This window comes from Hyperoodon ampullatus, assembly GCF_949752795.1.
Source record: "Hyperoodon ampullatus genome assembly, chromosome: 1".
In the NCBI taxonomy this organism is placed as follows: domain Eukaryota; kingdom Metazoa; phylum Chordata; class Mammalia; order Artiodactyla; family Ziphiidae; genus Hyperoodon; species Hyperoodon ampullatus.
In genome coordinates, this window is record NC_136914.1 from 123,374,392 (window position 1) to 123,399,973 (window position 25,582).

General features: G+C 40.9%; 1 protein-coding gene across 1 annotated transcript in view; it reads right to left on the reverse strand.

The window, feature by feature from the left end:
* RAB4A (RAB4A, member RAS oncogene family) overlaps positions 1–25,582 on the reverse strand; it is a gene marked incomplete at its 5' end in the record, with an annotated part of 51,451 nt that overhangs the window by 17,358 nt on the left and 8,511 nt on the right. Inside the window, one exon of the mRNA XM_079703762.1 lies at positions 1,897–1,977. Within this exon, the coding sequence (XP_079559888.1) occupies positions 1,897–1,977 (81 nt within the window). The remainder of the gene's footprint in view (positions 1–1,896; positions 1,978–25,582) is intronic.

Sequence of the window (25,582 nt, forward strand, 5' to 3'; positions counted from 1 at the left end):
TCTCAAAACACCTGAACAAGCCATATATTTAAAGCTGAGGCTTGGTGGCCACGCCATATAAGACCATATCTACCTGACCACTGCTAAGGTTCTCATGAATGGCAACTGCACAAAATACTGGGTACCACCTTGAAGGGCCTACTGCCCAGTGACAGACTGCAACTTGGCCAACGATAGTTTCAACTATTCGGACAAACATTCTAAAGAAATAAAAGTAAAGGGAAGGAAAAGCACCGTAGCCCAAGAAAGAAACTTGATGCTCACCAAAGGTTAAGGGAAAAAGAAGAAAAGATAGAGTAAAAAACTCAGAACAAACACACCCCAAACCAAGACCTCTATGCACATTACAGCTGTTGAGTTTCATGAACTTGAGTATTGTGTGTGGCAATCATTTGGAATGAATTTGCTGGAGAAATCAATACTGTCTGAATGGGCAGGGAGGTTGGCAAAATAAGTAGTTTGCTAAACCCAACAGGAATAAGCTGTCTTATAAAAGAAAATTTCTGTGATGTGAAAGGAAAAGAAAAAACAAATATCCTGGCTACACAGTCCATTGACTGGTTTATATTTTATAACTATAAAGTTTAATTGTACCAGAAACCAGGGTGTCATCTGACAGTTGTGTTCATTGCTCCCTGGGGGCCTGGGGGAGGAAAGGGTCTGATTCCAGCAGCTTGTCTCAGGCCCAGACAGTGCAGACCGGCATGGACATCTGCTGGTGTCCAGCTACTGGGCCAGCCTGGCAGGAAAAGCCTTCAAAGGCAGTAACAAAAGGCCAAGGGCATCCTGATTAAGACACAGCTACAAGAGCAATACAGTGAAGCCTCATTACATCATTACTGTGGTCGTGAGGGGTGAGGGGAGGATGTGAAGGGAGAGTGTCCGCCGAGGCCGGGCACCTGGCCCAGCATCCCCTCTTCTGAGATGGAACAATGCAAAGTCTGGGTAACTCGTATAGAACCCCAGGCTGCCCAGCGGGTGAGCGCCTGTCAAATTCAAGAGGGACTGAGCCACGCTGGGTCCATGTCACTACATGAAGGCTCCAACAAGCTCCTGGTCGATGGAAATGGAAGCAGCAGAAAACACTTCTAGAATCTTATTCTTCAGAGCTCTTTCCCAGGACACCCTTTGCTGCCTCTGTCTCCACAGCCCGCCACCTAATGCATCTCACGCATTCTTACTTAAGAGGCACTTCATTAAGTGAGATTAATTTTCTGTGTTCGGGCCTTTACCTGACTACCTGTAGATAGACAGGTCATTCTCCACAATTCTGTCCATTACTATATAAGCACGGCTTATTTTAAGGGCCTTTCAAACCTACCATCTTTTACAGTAGCTTGGAATACAAAATTCAACCTCTCTTACCAACACAAGGCAAGTCAACAGCACAAGATATTTTCTGTGGTCGAAAGGCCTGGGTTTGAGCCTAATGTGCACTGTTACTAGGTGACCATCCCAAGTGCATACACCAAGTCCTGTAAACCTCTGTTTATTTACCTGTAAAACAGGACTGATGACAATAGCTGCCTTAAGGACAATACAAGGCCGCTGGGGACCAAATGCTATCTTATCCAAAATGTACAACTAGGGTTCTCGGACCACTCCTGCCAGCAAATAGAATTCCACAGCATCATACTGTATTTTAGTGTCTGGAAAATGTACAGGACAATTCACTACATAATGAACAATGACCCACTACGAAACTGAAATGCTAAGTAAAAAATCAGATTACTAAATGTTTAATAACATAAACTTTTTATGTCATTTAAAAATATTTTTAAACTATGACCTTTTCCCTGAAAACATATTCGGAAATTTTGTCCTAAACAAATCTGCACGAGAGCACACTCTCGGGAGAAGACATGCAAGAAACACTGACCATGTGACGTCACTTACATTTTTTTTCAATAAACTGATGAAGCAAGCAAGACTTGCCGGTTCCCGCATTCCCAATAACCAAGAATTTAAACAAAAAATCTGAAAAACAAAAAGAGACTGTGAAACATAACTTCAGAGCAGGTGCTGTGAACTTAGACTATAATCATAAAATTTAATGAAATCTCAGTTAATATAAAAAAGAGGTAACTGAATATTTTGTGAAAATGGCAATAAACACACTGACTTACCTTTCCACATTTTTGATATATGGCTTATATGCTAACCCAGTGCCTTTTCAAACTGCTCTGGGGACAATTTCTTTTGATACTGGAAGTTTGAAAACTCCTCTTGTAATGACTGAAATCTCTTTGCTATTCAAATAAATACACACACAGTGACAAGCAAAAATCTCCTAGAAATTGCAATTTTTCTGTACAAAAGAAAAAACCTGGTAGACTTACAGGCTTTGAGAAGTCCACTCCTTTCTTCTTTTAAAAACAGGTGTAAGTTCTCCCTGCACTTGCAGACTTCTGTGGCCTTGCCTTTATTCCTGTGTCTATGACCTTTGGGAAGGCCGGCCTAATAAGCCCAGGGGTTTGGGTCAGTACTCCACGTGTGATATCTGTCCCATTCAATATAGAGAGAGCTCTTCACTTCTTCTTTACACGGGGGAATAGATTTAATTTGGGATCCTACTTTCCAACAACTGGAAATAGAGGCTTTCTAGAATGGAATCTGTGAATCGGAATGATGGGGCATCGGTAGCCTGACACTGGCTTGGTGATTCCTTTTGCTTTTTCTGTTGGCGAAGAACTCCCGTTCTGTTCAGCCTAGTGCTGCAGGCACCAAGCCCCTCTCCACCCTCACACTTTGACCCCGACCCACGTCTGCTGACCCCCGCCTGCCAGGCTCAGCCTGTGGCCCTGAAGGGCCTGCTCCACATTCCTGGTTCTGTCGGGGGCACCTCTGAAGGTGTCACCTCCACACTCCTGTTTCAGACCCGACCACGCACTCCCAGCCCTGGTTCCTTCTCTCCCCGCCCACCCAGCGAAGCAAAAAGGGTCAACTTGCTTGCTGGTGCTTGGTCCAGCCCTGTTCCTGAGAACTACATTCCTTATCACCCGAAGGTCAAGCCTATTCAACCTCTCATGCTTTTCAAATAGCTACAGGCAATTAAACTTGTAGGATAGTGCTATTAACAATTGTTAGCATTTAAAAATACCTACAGTTTTATGCATCTCACTGCCTGTTTTAAAAGCATGCCACACCAGTGTTCATAACAGCACTAGTCACAGTCGCCAGAAGATGGAAGCAACCCAAATATCCATTGACGGATCAACGATAAACAAAATGTGGTACATACATACATACATTGGAATATTATTCAGCCTTAAAAAGGAAGGAAATTCTGATACATGCTACAACATGGATGAACTTTGATTGTGCTAAGTGAACTAAGCCAGTCACTAAAGGAGAAATCCCAGAAGATTCCATTTATATGAGGTACCCAGGGTGGTCAAACTCACAGAGACAGAATGTAGAAGGCTGGTTGCGAGGAGGCTGGGAGAGGGGACATGGGGAGTCAGGGTTCAACGGATATGCGTATCGGTTTGAGAAGATGAAAAAGTTCTGGAAATGGATGGCGGCGATATTTGTACAACAATGTGAATGTACTTAAAGTCACTGAACTGTTGATTTTAAAATGACAAATCTCATGCTATGTATATTTTACCACACATACAAAATAAAATACGCAAGTCTCATCATTGTCATTGAACAGCTTTTACAGCCCAAGAAATTAAGATTGCCAGGTTAAAATGAAAATACTGAAATTTCTCAATCTTGTTCAATATCCTCTTCTATTTAAGAAATAAAGCCCAATACATTACATAGGTTGTAAACATTGGAAGATGAGAACCAGGTAAAGATGCTGCCAATATATAGGCAAAAGTAAGTCTTGAGAGCAAAAATAATTTATATATACAAATGCGAATGTTTCTCATGTTTTATATGCACATAGTAAAAGGAGTTTCACAAATCCATCTAATCCTGAAACAAAAACTCATAGATCTAAGCACAGACTTTGGCTTAATGCTTGTTCCATTATTATTTTCTGCTTTGGAAGTTTTGCTTAAATGGACTCTATTATGGTAATCGCTTTCCAGATTATACCACAACCTCAACAGGTAAAAGGGTAACATATCAACTGACTTGCACCTTGCTGGACAAAGACAAGTAAGATGTGTAATTTCCATATGTAAAAATATTTAATTCCTCCAAAAAACTCTTCACACTCTGAGTCTTGCAGCTCCAAGAGGTAAGTTTTCATACTTAAACAGAAAACCCTATTTTTGAAAACCCTCTTGGGTTAAACAACTAGAAATGCTGGAAAAAATATATCATATTAAAAAAAAACAAAACACATAGCTGACCTTTCAGGAAAGAAAAGGAAATCTGTAGATGCTTGGAACTGGAAAAAGCAGTAGGGGCCCCAGATGGAGGGTTGTCAGTATTGAGTTTTAACAACTGTGGGACAGGATTCAAGAGCTTGTGCCCACGTGAAGGAAGGAGTGGAGAGCTGAATCTAAACAAGTGAAGGACAGGCTGGAAAAATCCTCTCACCAGCTCAGGAGGACAAGGAACCTTCTCTGACTCTGCCCAACCTCTCAGCAGGATCAGCAGAAAAACATTACCCTCTGAAGATTTATCATGGGCTGGCTCCACAGGTGAGTGTGAAATTCAAACTTAAAAAACATGTCGACAATGAACCTCCAAGTCAAGAAATTTAAAACAATAAAAATGGCCTTAGAAAGTGATATCAACAGGATGCCTGGAAGATGCAAATGCAGATCACTCTGGAAGGACACATCCTCAAACCAGGATACATAGGAGTCCCATGCTTACAGCTCCTCTGAAGAAGAGCAATCCTCACAATCTAAAATTACAAAACATTCAAACAATCCATCATGAGTGAGTCAGCAATCCAAAGACATTACAATTTCAAGAATTTGATAAAAAAAAGAACCTGACAAAGTATACTCAGGATGATTAATACCATAAAAAAGGAACTGAATCCATAAGAAAAGATGAATCCATAAAAAACGATATAAAAGAAAAGGTAGATTTCCAGAATGTGTCTGTCTAGAAATAAAAACTGCAGTCATTAAAAATAAATAGTCAATGGATGAGTTAAAGAGTAGAAACAACAAAACTAAGGAGAAAATTAGTGAACTGCAATCCAGACTGGAGAAAATTACTAGGAGGCAGAACAGAGAAATGAAGAGAGAGAAAACATGAGAGTTTAAGAAAAATGCAGAATTGAAGGAAAAGGTCCAACATATAGGTCTAGTACATATTCTGGAAAGGAAAAAAAAAAAAACAACAGAGAATGAGGTAGAGTCAATATTAAACTGTAAAAGCAATCAGCAAGAAAGGAAAAACTCCCTATTAAGAAATGAGGTTCCTTAAGCCCAAAGGTCACCATCTTCACAGTGCTGGGGCAGGAGCACAAAAACAAGGAACTGTCTAATGTGGAATTCGATGTGCAAAAAATGATCCTTAACACCAAGGTGGACTTCTGCTTCCAAGAAGATGGAGTAGAAGTACTTTTCCCCATTTCGCCTGCTCAGGACAACTTAGAACCCTAGACACTACATATAAAAGAAACATAAGAAGACTTGGAAAAGTGTAGAGAAGGTGGCAAACTGGCCAGAGATCTTGGGGCCTGAGGAATGACACAGGGATGAGTCCCTTGGGTTTTTCCTTTTCCCTCGTATTTCCCAGACTTGGAGCCGAACAAGCTGGCAGCCTGGAAATGCCAATGGAGGCAGATTTTAAGAAGCCCCAACAAAAGCCTGCTCTCTCAAGTCATCGAACCAGGAAAGGGCAACCTAGCAAGAGAGAAACCTTTTACACAAAACTGCTCTACTCCAGACAAACACTACAGGAAAAACTGTGGCCTCACGCCACCAATGCCAGCAAAGGCTGAGTGGGGAGCCCAGACCACCACCCTTCCGAGGCTGCAGTGAGGTTCCCTGACGCCCCCAGCAGGGTGGTGTCCCAAGGCCAGGTACGGAGCCACAGTGCCCGTGGGGACATGTGGTCATGGGGTGTGGGAGGCCGGACACTGGGGCTCTCACCCTGGCCCAGCAGTACAAGGAACAGGCCTGGCCCTGGGTGTCCACGGGAGCTCGGCGGGCAGCCTGGGCTTCCACCTCACCCAGCAGCCACGGAGCAGCGCCCAAGAGCAGAGAAGAGTTAAACAAGAGATTTAGATAAAAATCTAAGGTCTCATAACACAATGCAACGATGCCCAGAATTCAAACGGAAATCCTTCATTATATCAAGAACCAGGAAGAACTCAAACAGAAAGAAAAAATATTATCAACAGATTCCAGTGCCAAGATGATAGAGATGTCTGAAAAATGTGACAAAGATTGTAAAGCAGCCATCATGAATGCTTCAACAAGCAACAACACCATGACTGAAACAAATGAAAAGGAGAAATCTTCAGCTAAAAGAAAGGCTTAATAAAGAAAAAGAAGATATAAAGAAGAACCAAATGGACATTCTGGAATTGAAAGATACAATAACTGATGTATGTAGCTCAGTGGATGGGCTCAAAACAAAATGGGACACAGGAAATAATCAGTGAACTGGGCTTCAAAATGATAGAAAATATCTAATCTGAACAAGAAACAGAAAATAGCCCAAAAATATATTAATAGAGCCTCATGGAATTTTGAGATTATTAAAAAAAACAAAAAACAAATCTAACTTTCATGAGTCCCAGAAGGAGATAAAAAAGAGGATGGGTTTGAAAAAGTATTCAAAGAAATAATGGCTGAAAACTTCCTAAATTTGGCAAGACACATAAATCCAGATTCGCAAAGCTTACTGAATTCAAACAGTTAGATTCCTCCAAACAAAAGTCCAAATACATCCATGCCAAGACACAGAATTAAATTTCTAAAAACTAAAAACAAATTTAAAAAAATCTTGAAAGCAGCCAGAGAGAAATGATACCTTACCTACAGGAAAAAAAACAATCCAAACGACAACAGATTTCTCATCAGAAACCACTGAGGCCAGAAGTGGCACCAATACTTTTCAAGGGCTGAAAGAAAAGAACTCTCAATCCAGAATCTTATATCCTTATATCCTAAAAATATCCTAGAATGAAGGAGAGATCAAGACATTCTTAAAGGAAAAAAAAGAACTAACAGAATTTGTTACCAACAGATCTACCCTAAAAGATGGCTAAAGGAGGCTCTCTAAACCAAAAGGAAAGGCGTTCCCTGGTGGTCCAGTGGTTAGGATTCTGGCCTTTCACTGCTGGGGCCAGGGTTCAACCCCTAGTCAGGGAACTAAGATCAAGCTGTGCAGCGTGGCAAAAAACAAACAAAAAAACCTGAAAGGAAGTGATAAAAGGAATCATGGAACATCATGAAGGAAGGAAGAACATGGTAAATAAAAATATGGGCAGTTGGGCTTCCCTGGTGGCGCAGTGGTTGAGAGTCCGCCTGCCGATGCAGGGTATGTGGGTTCGTGCCTCGGTCCAGGAGGATCCCACGTGCCACGGAGCGGCTGCGCCCGTGGGCCATGGCCACTGAGCCTGCACGTCCGGAGCCTGTGCTCCACAACAGGAGAGGCCACAATAGTGAGAGGCCCGCATACAGCCAAAAAAAAAAAAAAAAGGGCAATTACAATAGGCTTTTCTTTTTCTCTTCTTGAGTATTCTGAAGTATGTTTGGATGTTTAAGCAAAAATGGTAACACTGTTTGATGTGACTAAATATAAGAAGAGGAAATATTTAAGATGACTACATTACAAGTGGGGGAGGGTGAACGGATGCACAGGTCTACCCCAGAGATACTGTGGGTTCAGTTCCAGACCACTGCAATAAAGCAAAAATCACAATAAAGTGAGAGACACAAATGTTTTGGTTTCCCAGTGCGTATAAAGTTATGTTTACACTATCCTGTAGTCTATTAAGTGTGCAATAGCATTCTGTCTAAAAAAACAATGTACATACTTTAATTAAAAAAATACTTTATTGGTAAAAAACGCTAACCATCATCTGAACTTTCAGCAAGTCATAATCTTTTTGCCACAGGAACATCAAAGATCACTGATCACCATAACAAATATAATAATAATGAAAAAGTCTAAAATATTTTGATTATTACCAAAATGTGACCCAGAGACACAAAGTGAGCAAATGCTGTTGGAAAAATGATGCCAACAGACTTGCTCAATGTAGAGTTGCCACAAACTTCAATTTGCAAAAAACGCAGTCTCTGTGAAGCACAATAAAACAAGGTATGCCGGTAAGAGAAGGCAAGGTTTTATATTTCACTCGAACGTAAAATGATGACACCAGTAGACTGTGATATGTATATATAATGTGATACCTAGAGCAACCACTAAAAAAGCAATGCAAAGAGATATACTCAAAAACATTATAGGTAAATCAAATGGAGTTCCAAAAAATGTTCACATAAACCGCAGAAAGACTAGAAAAAGAAAAGAGGAAAATGAAAAACAGAACAGAAAGCAAAAATATAAAATGGCAAAAATAAATTCTAACAGATAATTATATTAAATGTAAACTATATAAATATATCAAGTAAAAGACAAAGATTGGCAGATTAGTTGAAAAAACATGACCCAACTACAAGCTGCCTACAAGAAACTCCCTTCAATTATGATGTTCAGGCAGGGTGAAAGTGAAAGGATGGAAAAAGGTATCACACAAATATTAATCGAAGTAAATCATTATCATTAGCTAAAACAGTCTTCAGGGCAAAGGAAATGACCAGAGAAAGAAAGTGTCACTATATAATGAAAAAAGGGTATTCCACCAATAAGACATAGGAAGCCTCAATGTGTGCACCAAAAAACAGAGCTACAAAATACATCAAACTAAAGCTTGATAGAACTGAAAGGAGAAACAAACCCACGATTATGGCTGAGACTTCAACACCCCTCTCTCAACACTGATAGAGCAACTAGACAGAAAATCAGCAAAGACACAGAAGAACTCAGCTTAGTCAACCAAGAGAATGGAGTCAACATTTACAGAACACTCTGCCCAACAAGAGAGAGACACATATTCTTTCCAAGGGATGATGGAACATAAATCAAGATGGACTATACCCTTGGCCATAAAACAAACCTCAAAAAATTTAAAAGAATTGAAATCATATAAAATGTGTTCTCCAACCACAAGGGAATCAAAGTAGAAATTCATAATATAAAGACAATAGGAAAATCTCCAAATACTTGGAAAGTAACCAATCTACGTCTAAATAACCCATGATTTAAAGAAGAAGTCTCCTGGGAAATAGAAAAATACACTGAGCTGAATGGAAATGAAAATATAACTTATCAAGATTTGTGGGTTACAACTAAAGGAATGCTGAAAGGAAAATTCAGAGCACTAAATGCATATATTAGAAAAGAGGAAAAGTCTCAATCAATTATCTAAGCTCCTGCCCTCAAGAACACAGAGAAAGAAGGGCAAAATAAATAAAGCAAGCAGAAGGAAGGAAATAAAGAGCAGACATCAATGAAACTGAAAACAGAAAAACAAAGAAAATCCATAAAACAAAAAACTGGTTCCTTGAAAGGATCATTAAAATTGATAAACCTCTAGCAAAACTCGTGAGATCAAGGTCTGGGGGCAGATCAAGGAAAAAGACAGGACCTTGAGATGGTCACAGCACACACCACCTTCGTTTGGGTAGCACTGTGACTGGCTGCATGGGAGGGAAGCCAGACAGCACCTGCTAGAGGCCTGTCACAGCCCCAGAGTGTGTCTAAGCAAAAGTTTGCAGATGAGAGTGAGGCTTCACAGGGTATTCAAAGCAGGTAGCCTCTAAATGGCTAAAAATATGTGTATTGGGGCTATATTTAAAGCAACTGAGTGGGTAAGAATGGAATTTGGTGCTGGCAAGGCTTTGAACTAACATCTCAGCTTGCTGTGAAGAAGAACACCACAGAGAGGCCAACATGCAGGGCCATCTTTAACTCATTTATGTAACAAAGACTCACAATAACAACAACAACAAAGGGAGGACACACATAGCCAATTTCAGGTCACAGCACTACAGACCCAGCAGGGTAACAAAGGAGTAACAAGAACAGCTCCACATACTTTAATTTGACAACTTAGATGAGATGGACCAATTCTTCAAAAACACAAAGTAGTACAACTCACCCAATAAAATAGATAACTTAAATAGCCATATAACTTAAGGAAACTGAATGTGTAATTTTAAAACTAACAATAAAAGAAACATTTAGGCTGGGTGGTTTTACTAGAGAATTCTATGAACATTTAAAAAAAGAATCAACACCAACTCTATATAACATCTTTGAGAAAACTGAAGAGGAGGGAACCCTTCCCTAGTTATTTTATGAAGCTAGTATTTCCCTGATACCAAAGCCAGAAAAAGACAGCCTTAAAACAACACAAATGACAGAGCAGTATCTCTTATGAACATTAACAAAATATTAGCAAAAAGAATTCAGTTTTACATATATAAAAATTATACACTATGACCAAGTGGGCTTTGTTTCAGGGACAAAAGGCTGTATAATATTTAAAAATCAATCAATGTAATTTCTCTACTAACAGGTTAAAATGAAAAATCACACAATTGATGCAGCAGAAGCATTTCGTCAAAGTCAACACTCATTCATGATAAAAACACTCAAAAAACAAAAAAAGACAGCAACCCAGAGAGGAACTCCCTCAACTGATAAAGAGCGTTTAAAAAATTCTACAGCTAACCTTACACTGAACAGTGAAAGACTGCTTTCCCCCTAAGATCAAGAACAAAGTAAGAATGTCTGCTCTCACCACTCGATTCAATATCATACAGGAAGTTCTAGCCAGTGCAGTGAGGCATAAGGAAACAAAGGCACACAGATCAAAAAGGAAAAAATAAAACTGTTCCTATTGGCAGACGATATGATTGTCTACATAGAAAATCCAAGGAATAAAAAAAAAAAAAAAACCACCCCAAAACCCTCCTATAACTGATAAGTGAATTCATCAAGGTCCAGATTGTAGGATATAAAAATCAATCGTATCTCTACATACTAATGACAAACACACGAACGTCAAAATTTAAAATATAACACCACTTGCAATCACTGAAAAAAAAAACTCTGGCATAAGTCTAACAAAAACATGTAAAGGGTTTCTATGATAAAAAATACTGCACAATGCTGATGCAAGAAACAAAAGGCAATCTAAATAAATAGACATACTGTGCTCATGGATTAAAGACTAGACAAAGTAAAGACACCAATTCATTCCTATTTCTAGCAAGACTTTTTGGTACATATAGACAAGATTATTCTAAAATTCATATGAAAAGACAAAGGAGCTAGCATAGCAAAAACAATTTTGAAAAAGAAAAACAAAGTGGAAGCAATCACCTTACCTGAGTTATTATGTAGCTACAGCAATCACACTGTGAGGGACTGATGGGGGAGACACATAGATCAATGGAACAGACCAGAACTAAGAAGTAGACCTATATTAATACGTCCAACTGCTTTTGAAAGTGCAAAACTCACTTCACAGAAGAAAGTGAGCCTTTTCAACAAATGGTGCTGAAGCAGCTGGACATCCATCGGGAGGGAAAAAGAACTTTGACCTAAGCTTCATATCTTATGCAAAATTAACTGAAAATAGATCACGGACTTAAAAGGTAAAACATTACTATGAAACTTTTAGAAAAAATAGGAGAAGAGCTTCAGGATCTATGGCTAAGCAAAGAGCTCTTAGGCTGGACACCACACACACACACACACACAAAAATCCAGAAAAGGAGAAACTGATAAATCTGACTTCACCAAAATTGAAAACATTTGCTTTGTAGAAAACCTTGTTAAGAGAATGAAAAAACAAGCTACAGACTGGATGAAAAGATCTGCAAAATATCCAACAAAGGACTAGCATCTAGAATATATTCATCAATTGAAAAAAAACCCTCTCAAAACTCCACAGTAAAAAAATTCAAACAACTCACCATTAGAACTAATAAATGAATTCAGTAAGGTAGCAGGATACAAGATTAATATACATAAATCTGTTGCATTTCTTTATACTAACGATGAAATATCAGAAAGAGAAAGTAAAAAAAACCAATCTCATTTAAAATTTCATCAAAAAAATATTTAGGAATAAACTTAACCAAGGAGGTGAAAGACGTATACACTGAAAAATATAAAACATTGATAAAGGAAATTGAAGATGATGCAAAGAAATGAAAAGATATCCCACGCTCTTGGATTGGAAGAATTAATATTGTTAAAATGTCCATACTACCCAAAGCAATCTACAAATTTAGTGCAATCCCTATCAAATACACATGACATTTTTCACAGAACAAGAACAACAATCCTGAGATTTATATGGAACCAAAAAAGACCCATAATTGCCAAAGTAATCCCGAGGAAAAAGAACAAAGCTGGAGGAATAACCCTTCCAGACATCAGACTATACTATAAAGCTATAGTAATCAAAACTGTGGTACTGGCACAAAAACAGACATATAGCCCAATGGAATAGAACAGAGAGCCCAGAAATAAACCCACAGTAAATTAATCTAAGACAAAGGAGACAAAAATATACAGTAGAGAAAACACAGTCTCTTCAACAAATGGGGTTGAGAAAGCTGGACAACTACATGTAAATGAAATTAGAACACTCCCTCACACCATATACAAAAATAAACTCAAAATGGTTTAAAGACCTAAATATAAGACATGACACCATAAAACTCCTAGATGAGAACACAGGCAAGACATTCTTGGACATAAATGGTTGCAATATTTTCTTAGAAATAAGAAATAAAAGCAAAAATAAACAAATGGGACCTAATCTATCTTAAAAGCTTTTGAACAGCAAAGGAAACCATCAATGAAATGAAAAGATAAACCTACAGACTGAGAGAAAAGATTTGCCAATGATGAGACCAACAAGGGGTTAATCTCTAAAATATACAAACAGCTCATGCAGCTTAATATCAAAAAAACAAACAACAAAAAACAATCAAAAAATGGATGCAAGATCTAGATAGACGTTTCTCCAAGAAGATATACAGATGGCCAACAGGCACATGCAAAGATGCTCAGCATCACTGATCATCAGGAAAATGCAAATCAAAACCACAATGAGGTACCACCTCACACTGGTCAGAATGGCCATCATCAAAAAGTCTACAGGAGGAGCTTCAAGATGGTGGAAGAGTAAGACACAGAGATCACCTTCCACCCCACAACTACATCGGAAATACTTCTACACGAGGAACTGCTCCTACAGAACACCCACTGAACGCTGGCAGAAGACCTCAGACCTCCCAAAAGACAAGAAACTCCCCACGTACCTGGGTAGGGCAAAAGAAAACAGAATAAACAGAGACAAAAGGATAAGGACGGGACGTGCACCAGTGGGAGGGAGCCATGAAGGAGGAAAGGTTTCCACACACTAGGAAGTCCCTTCGCAGGTGGAGACTGTGGGTGGTGGAAGGGGGAAGCTTCGGAGCCACGGAGGAGAGCGCAGCAACAGGGGTGCGGAAAGCAAAGCGGAGAGATTCCCGCACAGAGGATCGGTGCTGACCTGCACTCACCAGCCCAAGAGGCTTATCTGCTCACCCGCTGGGAAGGGTGGGGGCTGGGAGCTGAGGCTCAGGCTGTGGAGGTCAGATCCCAGGGAGAGGACTGGCGTTGGCTGTGTGAAGGGGCCAGTGCGCCCCAGCTAGTCGGGAGGGAGCCTGGGAAAAAGTCTGGAGTTGCCGAAGAGACAAGAGACTTTTTCTTCCCTCTTTGTTTCCTCGTGAGTGAGGAGAGGGGATTCAGAGCGCCGCCTAAAGGAGCTCCAGAGATGGGCGCGAGCCGCGGCGATCAGTGCGGACCCCAGAGACGGGCATAAGACGCTAAGGCTGCTGTTGCCGCCACCAAGAAGCCTGTGTGCAAGCACAGGTCACTATCCACACCTCCCCTCCCGGGAGCCTGTGCAGCCCACCACTGCCAGGGTGCCAGGATCCAGGCACAACTTCCCTGGGAGAACGCACGGCACGCCTCAGGCAGGTGCAACGGAACGTCACGCTGGCCTCTGCCGCCGCAGGCTCACCCCGCACTCAGTGCCCCTCCCTTCCCCCGGGCTGAGTGAGCCAAAGCCCCCGAATCAGCCGCTCCTTTAACCCCGTCCTGTCTGAGTGAAGAACAGATGCTCTCAGACCCAAAGCTGAACCCCGGGAGCTGTGTGAACAAAGAGAAAGGGAAATCTCTCCCAGCAGCCTCAGGAGCAGCAGATTAAATCTCCACAACCAACTTGATGTACCCTGCATCTGTGGAACACCTGAATAGACAACGAATCAGCCCAAATTGAGGAGGTGGACTTTGAGAGCAGCGATATATATATTTTTTTCCCTTTTTCTCTTTTTGTGAGTGTGTATGCTTCTGTGTGTGATTTTGTCTGTAGAGCTTTGCTTTGTCCTAGGGTTCTGTCTGTCCGTTTGTCCTAGGGTTCTGTCTGTCCGTTTTTTTCTTTTTATTACTTGAAAAAATTTTTTTTCTTAATAATTATTTTTTATTTTAATAACTTTATTTTACTTTATTTTATTTCATTTTATCTTATTTTATCTTCTTTCTTTCTTTGTTTCTTTGTTCCTTTCTTTCTTTTTCTCCCTTTTATTCTGAGCCGTGTGGAGAACAGGCTCTTGGTGCTCCAGCCAAGAACCAGTGCTGTGCCTCTGAGGTGGGAGAGCCAACTTCAGGACACTGGTCCACAAGAGACCTCCCAGCTCCACGTAATATCAAACGGCAAAAATCTCCCAGAGATCTCCATCTCAACACCAACACCCAGCTTCACTCAACGACCAGCAAGCTACAGTGCTGGACACCCTATGCCAAACAACTAGCAAGACAGGAACACACCCCATCCATTAGCACAGAGGCTGCCTAAAATCATAATAAGACCACAGACACCCAAAAACACACCACCAGACGTGGATCTGCCCACCAGAAGGGGAAGATCCAGCCCCATCCACCAGAACACAGGCACTAGTCCCCTCCACCAGGAAGCCTACACAACCCACTGAACCAACCTCAGCCACTGGGTACAGACACCAAAAACAACGGGAACTGCGAACCTGCAGCCTGCGAAAAGGAGACCCCCAAACACAGTAAGATTAGCAAAATGAGAAGACAGAGAAACACACAGCAGATGAAGGAGCAAGGCAAAAGCCCACCAGACCTAACAAATGAAGAGGAAATAGGCAGTCTACCTGAAAAAGAATTCAGAATAATGATAGTAAAGATGATCCAAAATCTTGGAAATAGAATGGAGAAAATACAAGAAATGTTTAACAAGGACCTAGAAGAACTAAAGAGCAAACAAACAGTGATGAACAACACAATAAATGAAATTAAAAATTCTCTAGAAGGGATCAATAGCAGAATAACTGAGGCAGAAGAACAGATAAGGGACCTGGAAGATAAAATAGTGGAAATAACTACTGCAGAGCAGAATAAAGAAAAAAGAAAAGAATTGAGCACAGTCTCAGAGACCTCTGGGACAACATTAAATGCACCAACATTCGAATTATAGGGGTCCCAGAAGAAGAAGAGAAAAAGAAAGGGATGGAGAAAATATTTGGAGATTATAGTTGAAAACTTCCCTAATATGGGAAAGGAAATAGTTAATCAAGTCCAGGAAGCACAGAGAGTCCCATACAGGATAAATCCAAGGAGAAACACGACAAGACACATATTAATCAAACTATCAAAAATTAAATACAAAGAACAAATATTAAAAGCAGCAAGGGAAAAACAACAAATAACACATAAGGGAATCCCCATAAGGTTAACAGCTGATCTTTCAGCAGAAACTCTGCAAGCCAGAAGGGAGTGGCAAGACATATTTAAAGTGATGAAGGAGAAAAACCTACAACCAAGATTACTCTACCTAGCAAGGATCTCATTCAGATTTGACGGAGAAATTAAAACCATTACAGACAGGCAAAAGCTAAGAGAATTAAGCACCACCAAACCAGCTTTACAAAAAGTGTTAAAGGAACTTCTTTAGGCAGGAAACACAAGAGAAGGAAAATACCTTCTTTAAGGTCTTTACAATAATAAACCCAAAACAATTAAGAAAATGGTAACAGGAACATACATATCGATAACTACCTTAAATGTAAAAGGATTAAATGCTCCAACCAAAAGACACAGACTGGCTGAATGGATACAAAAAAAGACCCGTATATATGCTGTCTACAAGATACCCACTTCAGACCTAGGGACACATAAAGACTGATGGTGAGGGGATGGAAAAAGTAATTCCATGCAAATGGAAATCAAAAGAAAGGTGGAGGAGCAATTCTCATATCAGACAAAATAGACTTTAAAACAAAGACTATTACAAGAGACAAAGAAGGACACTACATAATGATCAAGGGATCAATCCAAGAAGATATAACAATTGTAAATATTTATGCACCCAACATAGAAGCACCTCAATACATAAGGTGAATACTAACAGCCATAAAAGGGGAAATCGACAGTAACACAATCATAGTAGGGGACTTTAACACCCCACTTTCACCAATGGACACATCATCCAAAATGAAAATAAATAAGGAAAAACAAGCTTTAAATGATACATTAAACAAGATGGACTTAATTGATATTTATAGGACATTCCATCCAAAAACAACAGAATACACAATCTTCTCAAGTGCTCATGGAACATTCTCCAGGATAGATCATATCTCGGGTCACAAATCATGCTGTGGTAAATTTAAGAAAATTGAAATCGTATCAAGTATCTTTTCCGACCACAATGCTATGAGATTAGATATCAATTACAGGGAAAAATCTGTAAGAAATACAAAAACATGGAGGCTAAACAACACACTACTTAATAACCAAGAAATCACTGAAGAAATCAAAGAGGAAATCAAAAAATACCTAGAAACAAATGACAATGAAAACACAATGACCCAAAACCTATGGGATGCAGCAAAAGCAGTTCTAAGAGGGAAGTTTATAGCAATACAATCCTACCTTAAGAAATAAGAAACATCTCAAATAAACAACCTAACCTTACACCTAAAGCAATTAGAGAAAGAAGAACAAAAAACCATCAAAGTTAGCAGAAGGAAAGAAATCATGAAGATCAGATCAGAAATAAATGAAAAAGAAATGAAGGAAACGATAGCAAAGACCAATAAAACTAAAAGCTGGTTCTTTGAGAAGATAAACAAAATTGATAAACCATTAGCCAGACTTTTCAAGAAAAAAAGAGAGAAGACTCAAATCAATAGAATTAGAAATGAAACAGGAGAAGTAACAACTGACACTGCAGAAATACAAAGGATCATGAGAGATTACTACAAGCAACTATATGCCAATAAAATGGACAACCTGGAAGAAATGGACAAATTCTTAGAAATGCACAACCTTCCGAGACTGAACCAGGAAGAAACAGAAAATATGAAGAGACCAACCGCAAGCACTGAAATTGAAACTGTGATTAAAAATCTTCCAACAAACAAAAGCCCAGGACCAGATGGCTTCACAGGCGAATTCTATCAAACATTTAGAGAAGAGCTAACACCTATCCTTCTCAAACTCTTCCAAAATATAGCAGAGGGAGGAACACACCCAAACTCATTCTACGAGGCCACCATCACTCTGATACCAAATCCAGACAAAGATGTCACAAAAAAGAAAACTACAGGTCAATATCAATGATGAACATAGATGCAAAAATCCTGAACAAAATACTACCAAACAGAAGCCAAGAGCACATTAAAAGGATCATACACTATGACCAAGTGGGGTTTATCCCAGGAATGCAAGGATTCTTCAATATACGCAAATCAATCAACATGATACACCATATTAACAAACTGAAGGAGAAAAACCGTATGATCATCTCAATAGATGCAGAGAAAGCTTTCGACAATATTCAACACCCATTCATGATAAAAACCCTCCAGACAGTAGGCATAGAGGGAACTTTCCTCAACATAATAAAGGCCATATATGACAAACCCACAGCCAACATCATCCTCAGTGGTGAAAAACTGAAACCATTTCCACTAAGATCAGGAACAAGACAAGTTTGCCCACTCTCACCACTATTATTCAACATACTTTTGGAAGTTTTAGCCACAGCAATCAGGGAAGAAAAAGAAATAAAAGGAATCCAAATTGTAAAAGAAGTAAAGCTGTCACTGTTTGCAGATGACATGATACTATACATAGAGAATCCTAAAGATGCTACCAGAAAACTACTAGAGCTAATCAATGAATGTGGTAAAGTAGCAGGAAACAAAATTAATGCACAGAAATCTCTTGCATTCCTATACACTAATGATGAAAAATCTGAAAGTGTAATCAAGAAAACACTCCCATTAACCATTGAAACAAAAAGAATAAAATATCTAGGAATAAACCTACCTAAGGAAACAAAAGACCTGTATGCAGAAAATTATAAGACACTGATGAAAGTAATTAAGGATGCCACAAACAGATGGAGAGATATACCATGTTCTTGGATTGGAAGAATCAACATTGTGAAAATTACTATACTACCCAAAGCAATCTACAGATTCAATGCACTCCCTATCAAACTACCACTGGCATTTTTCACAGAACTAGAACAAATAATTTCACAGTTTTTACGGAAACACAAAAGACCCTGAATAGCCAAAGCAATCTTGAGAAAGAAAAACGGAGCTGGAGGAATCAGGCTCCCTGACTTCATATTATACTACAAAGCTACAGTAATCAAGACAGTATGGTACTGGCAGTAAAACAGAAATATAGATCAGTGGAACAAGATAGAAAGCCCAGAGATAAACCCACACACATATGGTCACCTTATCTTTGATAAAGGAGGCAAGAATATACAGTGGAGAAAAGAGAGCCTCTTCAATAAGTGGTGCTGGGAAAACTGGACAGCTACATGTAAAAGAATGAAATTAGAACACTCCCTGACACCATACACAAAAATAAACTCAAAATGGATTAAAGACCTAATTGTAAGGCCAGACACCATCAAAACAAACTCTTAGAGGAAAACAGAGGCAGAACATTCTGTGACATAAATCACAGCAAAATCCTTTTTGACCCACCTCCTAGAGAAATGGAAATAAAAACAAAAATAAACAAATGGGACCTAATGAAAGTTAAAAGCTTTTGCACAGCAAAGGAAACCATAAACAAGACAAAAAGACACCCCTCAGAATGGGAGAAAATATTTGCAAATGAAGGAACTGACAAAGGATTAATCTCCAAAACATACAAGCAACTCATGCAGCTCAATATCAAAAAAACAAACAACCGAATCAAAAAATGGGCAGAACACCTAAATAGACATTTCTCCAAAGAAGATATACAGATTGCCAACAAACACATGAAAGAATGCTCAACATCATTAATCATTAGATAAATGCAAATCAAAAGCACAATGAGTCATCTCACACCGGTCAGAATGGCCGTCATCAAAAAATCTACAAACAATAAATGCTGGAAAAATAAATAAATAAATAAATAATAAAAATAAATGTTGGAGAGGGTGTGAGGAAAAGGGAACCCTCTTGCACTGTTGGTGGGAATGTAAATTGATACAGCCACTATGGAGAATAGTATGGAGGTTCCTTCAAGAACTAAAAATAGAACTACCATACGACCCAGCAATCCCACTACTGGGCATATACACTGAGAAAACCATAATTCAAAAAGAGTCATGTACCAAAATGTTCATTGCAGCTACTTTTACAATAGTCAGGACATGGAAGCAACCTAAGTGTCCATCAACAGATGAATGGATAAAGAAGATGTGGCACATATATACAATGAAATAATACTCAGCCATAAAAAGGAGCGAAACTGAGTTATTTGTAATGAGGTGGATGGACTTAGAGACTGTCATACAGAGTGAAGTAAGTCAGAAAGAGAAAAACAAATACCGTATGCTAACACATATATATGGAATCTAAAAAAAGAAGAAAAGAAAAGAAATATGGTCAGAAGAACCTAGGGGCAAGATGGCAATAAAGATGCAGACATACTAGAGAATGGACTTGAGGATACGGGGGGTGGGGGGAAGGGTAAGCTGGGACGAAGTGAGAGAGTGGCATGGACATATATACACTACCAAATGTAAAATAGATAGCTAGTGGGAAGCAGCCACATAGCACAGGGAGATCAGCTCAGTGCTTTGTGACCACCTAGAGGGGTGGGATAGGGAGAGTGGGAGGGAGGGAGATGCAAGAGGGAAGAGATATGGGAACATATGTATATGTATAACTGATTCAGTTTGTTATAAAGCAGAAACTAATACACCATTGTAAAGCAATTGTACTCCAATAAAGATGTTAAAAAAAAAAAGTCTACAAATAACAAATGCTAGAGAGGGTGTGGAAAAAATGGAACCCTCCTACACTGTTGATGGGAATGTAAATCTGTGCAGCCACTATGGAAAAAAGTATGGGGGGTTCCTCACACACTAAAAATAGGGCTACCATATGATTCAGCAATCCCTCTCCTGGGTATATATCCAGAAAACACAAAAAAACTCTAATTTGAAAAGATACATGCACCCCAATGTTCATGGAAGCATTATGTACAATAGCCATGATATGGAAGCAACCCAAGTGCCCATCAACAGACAACTGGATTAAGAAGATGTGGTATATATGTACAGTAGAATATTCCTCAGCCATAAAAAAGAATGAAATATTGCCATTTGCAGCAACACAGAGAATATTACACTTAGTGAAGTAAGCCAGACAAATATTATTGTGATATCACTTGTCTGTGGAACCTAAAGAATCGTACAAATGAATCTATATACAAAACAGAAACAGGCTCACAGACATAGGAAACAAATTTATGGTTACCAAAGGGGAAAGAGGGAGGGAGAGGGATAAATTAGGAAGTGGGGCTTAACAGATACAAACTACTATATGTAAAATAGATAAGCCACAGGGATTTACTCTATAGCACAGGGAACTATATTCAATATCTTGTAATAACATATAATGGAAAAGAATCTGAAAAAATATATAAATGAATCACTTTTCTATACACCTGAAACTAATACAATATTGTAATCAATTATAATTCAATAATTAAATTAATTTAAAAATCAAACAACCCAATTAGAAAATGGGCATAAGACATGAAGAGGCATTTCACTGAAAAGGATATACAAATGGCAAATAAACACATGAAAATATGTTTTAGGTCATTAGCCAATAATCAGAAAAATGTAAATAAAACCATAATAAGGTATCACTACACATTAACAGAAAGGCTAAAATAAAAAGTAGTGACAACACCAAATGCTGCCCAGGATGTGCAGAAACTAGATCACTCATACATTGCTGGTAGAAATATAAAATGGTACAGTGAACTGGAAAATAGCTTGACAGTTTCTCACAAAAACTAAACAAGCAACCACCAGATGACTCAGCAACTGCACTTCCAGGCATTTATCCCAGAAAAATGAAGACTTATGTTCACACAAAACCCTGCACATGAATGTTTGTAGCAGCTTTATTTGTAATTGCTAAAAACTGGAAAGAACCCAGATGTTCTTCAACAGGTGACTGGTTAAACAAATTAGTACATTCAGACCAAGGAACAGTACTCAGCAATAAAAAGGAGTGAACCGTTCACACATGCGATAAGCTGGACGGATCTCCACGAAGAATTATGCTGTGTGAAAAAGTCAATCCCCAAAGATTACACACTGCATGATTCCACTTACAGAACACTCCTGAAACAGATGAACAGATGAGCGGTTGCCAGGGCCTAGGGAGGGGTGGGGGCAGGGAGGAAGAGGATGTGCCTTTAAAGGGTGCAGGAGAGATCTTTGTGCTGATAAAAGTGATCTGTGGTAGCCATGGCAACATCAAAAGACCATTTTGCAATGTTCCCTCTGCGGGCAACAGGGGAAAGGGTCTGTGAGATCTCTATTTTTTCTTAAACCTATGAATCTATCATGATCTCAAAATAAAAAGTTCTATAAAAAAATGAAAGAATGGGTGATAGTATCAGACAGTGACTCTGTAAGTTGACTCTGCACATCCCACACTGAAAGGACCACTGAAGGGTGTGCTTCAAGGAGGACGTGGTACCCAGAGGGAGGGACCGGCAGGTGAGATGCGAGTCTGTGTGTCCTGTTATTTTCTGTCTGGAGATACATGTGTCTGGTTGACACAAACACGACCAAGCACCACAACCGGCAATGACTTATTCCCTGTAGGTGACAAGGATCCAACTTACGAAGAGTTTCCGTTAAACTCCTCCTGTTGCCAAGGGGCTCTGGATTTCACAGGCTTCCTCGGAGCTGAGTGGCATCAGCTACAAAACCTGGCACTCTCTCCTCGGGGCAGGAGGGTGTCTGTTTTTTCACAGCAGTGAGGCTTTCACTCACAAGGCCCGTATCCATGGGTTTGGTAGAAAGTGTGCTCGCTGGCTTTACTGATTTCTTTTGTTTTTATGATCTGTGGTTTCCCCCCCCCCCCGCCTTTCCTTGCTGGAAGGTGGATGACATACACATTGCATATCATGTATGTTTTATATGACAAGTGTACAGTGCTTAACAGCTACAAAAAAGGCTTACCAGGAGCCGGTCACTAGGCATGTTACAGAGTAATTTATGGAGGGATGTGTAGGGCACATTGTTAGGTTGTATAAGATAACTAATTGGGAGCTAAATAATTATGTCTACTTCAGTTGGATTTGATGTTGTTTTATTACAGTGGATGTCACTTTGCTCAAAATCACAAAGAAATTTTTTGCATCCAACTTATGATCATTATGAGGGTCTCCTCAGAATGAGCTAAGCTTGAGGGTGGGGGAAAGACCATATCCCAAAATAGAAAACCTAAAAGGGATATACGCTACTAATGTATTTTTAATTTTGCATGAGAAATGTTAAATGAGGTAACAGGAAAGGTACTGAATAATTAGAAACCAGTCTTGGGCAAAAGTCAGTCATTGAGGAACACGGACAAAACTGGATCAGGAAAAAATGGCCTCCACTGAAGCAGCTAACACAAAGCCAAAGGATTAACTCCATGGGGGAAACCTCATTTGGAACCTACAGACTTGTTTTTACACTCATTTCAAGCAACCTCCCATTTCCCGGACCACAGCAGATCGCTAGCACATGCTACAGTATGACTGTGGCTACAGGGACAATAACGAGCGACGGGGAACCGGGCACCAGGCCAGAAAGGGGCACTAGAGCACCGCACATCTGCTCCACCACTGACCTTCAGCCTTCAAGAAAATTAAGTCACAGTGAGTAGACCAGATGGCCTCTGCCTTCCTCGTTTCTCCAAGCACTGGTTCTGCTTTTAAGGTTTCCAGAGGTCAGAAAGGAAGCAAAAGTGGATGACGGCCTTGACTGCAGGATTCATTCCATGTATTCCACTTCCTGGCAGAAAAGGCGCTGGGACAGTGGGTCATCTGAGAAGGGGTCCTGGGTTTCCGGCTTAGGGACCAGCTGGTCAGTGATACCAACAACTGAGGTAAGAAAGCCTGAAGGCTCTGAGGACGTATCCATGTTGTGGGTGCAGATTCAGAGATCACACTCCAAATGCCCACGACCATGGAGGAGATCTGGGCAGGTGGCTCCTCTAAGCGCTGTGAACGGAAGCTCGGTAAGGTCAACCCCCAGCACCCCGAAGGGAACCAGGTCACTGGAGCTGGGGCCGAGGGTGGGCTGCTGAAGGATGGGGGATGCGAGAGGCTGCAGGTAAAAAGCGCTGACAGCTCTGACCAGAAGCTTGGCTGGGATGGAAAGAAGGGCCAGGTCAGTGAAGGGAGAGTGCAGTGTGGATGCCAGCAGGTGGGAAGTGACCAGCAGAAAAGGGATGACTGGTGACACACGTCACTAAGACTTGAGAGATGAGGTGTGGGGCAGGGCTTAGTGTCCGCTGCAACAGGGACTTCCTTTCTTGAGACAGCAGGACCAGGGCTAAGGTGAGGCGTGGAGGTGAAGACAGGCGGAGAAGGGGCGGCAGGGCAGGGAGTCTTCTCAGCACGGCACCTTTCTCTTCCTGTCACCTAGTGGAGGTGAGCTGAGGGCTTGAGATCAATGAAGGTTTAAAACAGCAGATGCAGAGGAAAAGCGAGCCGGCCAGGAGAGAGGGAAGGGTGGCCAGGCACCCCGAGCACCCAGCCGGATGCACAGGCCATCCGTCTACAGAGATCTCAATCGGAGAAGAGCTCTGTCCACAGGGCAGCGGGCAGGGCAGACGGTGGGGAGCCAGGGCCGGGGGCACAGCGCGAGCGCAGCTGAGGAAGGAAGAGGGGAAGGAAAGGCCGTGGGCGGCACGTGGGTGATGGGCAGCTCATCACCCGAACAGAAGGGGCTGGAGGGGCCGGGAGCCTGCAGCTCCGAAGGGGAAGGGCGGGTGAGGGTGACCGGGACGGGGCATGTGACGTCCAGAGAGCAGCCGGGGATGTGAGGGCCTCACAGGGGGAGCAGAAGAGAAGGAGGAGAAGGGGACACGCAACGACATCGAGGAACTGAGAATCCAAGCGGGGACCCTGCCGTCGCCCAGGGTGGACGAGGGGCTGTACTAGAGAGCGGGACCCCAGACCAGGGGACCTTGGGGGGTAAGGAACAGCCCCGAGGACACCAGGGAACAGCAACAAAGAGGACAAAGTACCGCACAGAACATCAGATGACATGTAGTGCTTCCAAAAAAACTAGTTCTGGTTTACTGGGCAGGGAGAATCAAGCAGCAAAACCCTTGGTGGAGCGTTGGCTTAGGCGAGGCGGCCGGTCTGGGTGGCAGGAGAGCAGTGACCTATGGATGGCGGCGGGACAGGCGGCGAGCAGCCTGGCTGGTGGCAGCGGCACTGGGGCTTTGCCTGAGCCCGAGTTAAACGACGGCAGAAAGGATCTGTGACATCGTGGGTTTAACATTCTCAGCACAGACCCCAGGGGCTGCTCAAGGTCACGGACAGGCTCTGAGACTGTGCAGACACGCTCGTGTGGGTCAGACCCACTGGGGGCCTGAGGTTCCTTCGCAGGTGAGTGAGCCTGGCCAGCGACCCAGCATCAAAACCGCAAGTTCTTAGGTGATACCTACTTGATGTAATAATATGAACAAAAAAAAGAAAAGGAATTCTTCTCCTAAAGTAGAAACTGCCCAGAAAAGGAAGTTGGCGGCCAGCGAAGCAGACAGAAATAAAGAGACCTAATAAAAAAAACAATTATCCTTAACCAGGAAACAAGTTTGAATACTTTAAAGAGTAGAATGTTAAATCTGATTGAGGTATACGAGAGGATAAAATTATATGAAGAAATAAGGGCAAGTTGTTTGTCAAAATGTTTCAGAGAACACTCCAACTAGGGTAATAAAAAGAGAACAGTTGAACAGTAATTTTTGTATTTGAGGATTCACACAGAAAGCGTGTCTTTCTGAACTACAACTTTGGAGCAAGCCTCGAGTACCATAATAGTATCTGCAATTTTAGAGATTACGCAGAAATGAAAGCACCCCACGCGAATGGGAAAGGCCTCCAGCATTAGTTGAGAAGGTACAGGCTTCAGCGCCCACCTCCCAATTGTGTCCTGAGTTAGAGATAGATTCTGACTCGTATCAAACATCCAGTGTGTGTCTAGCACATGCACTAGAGCAAT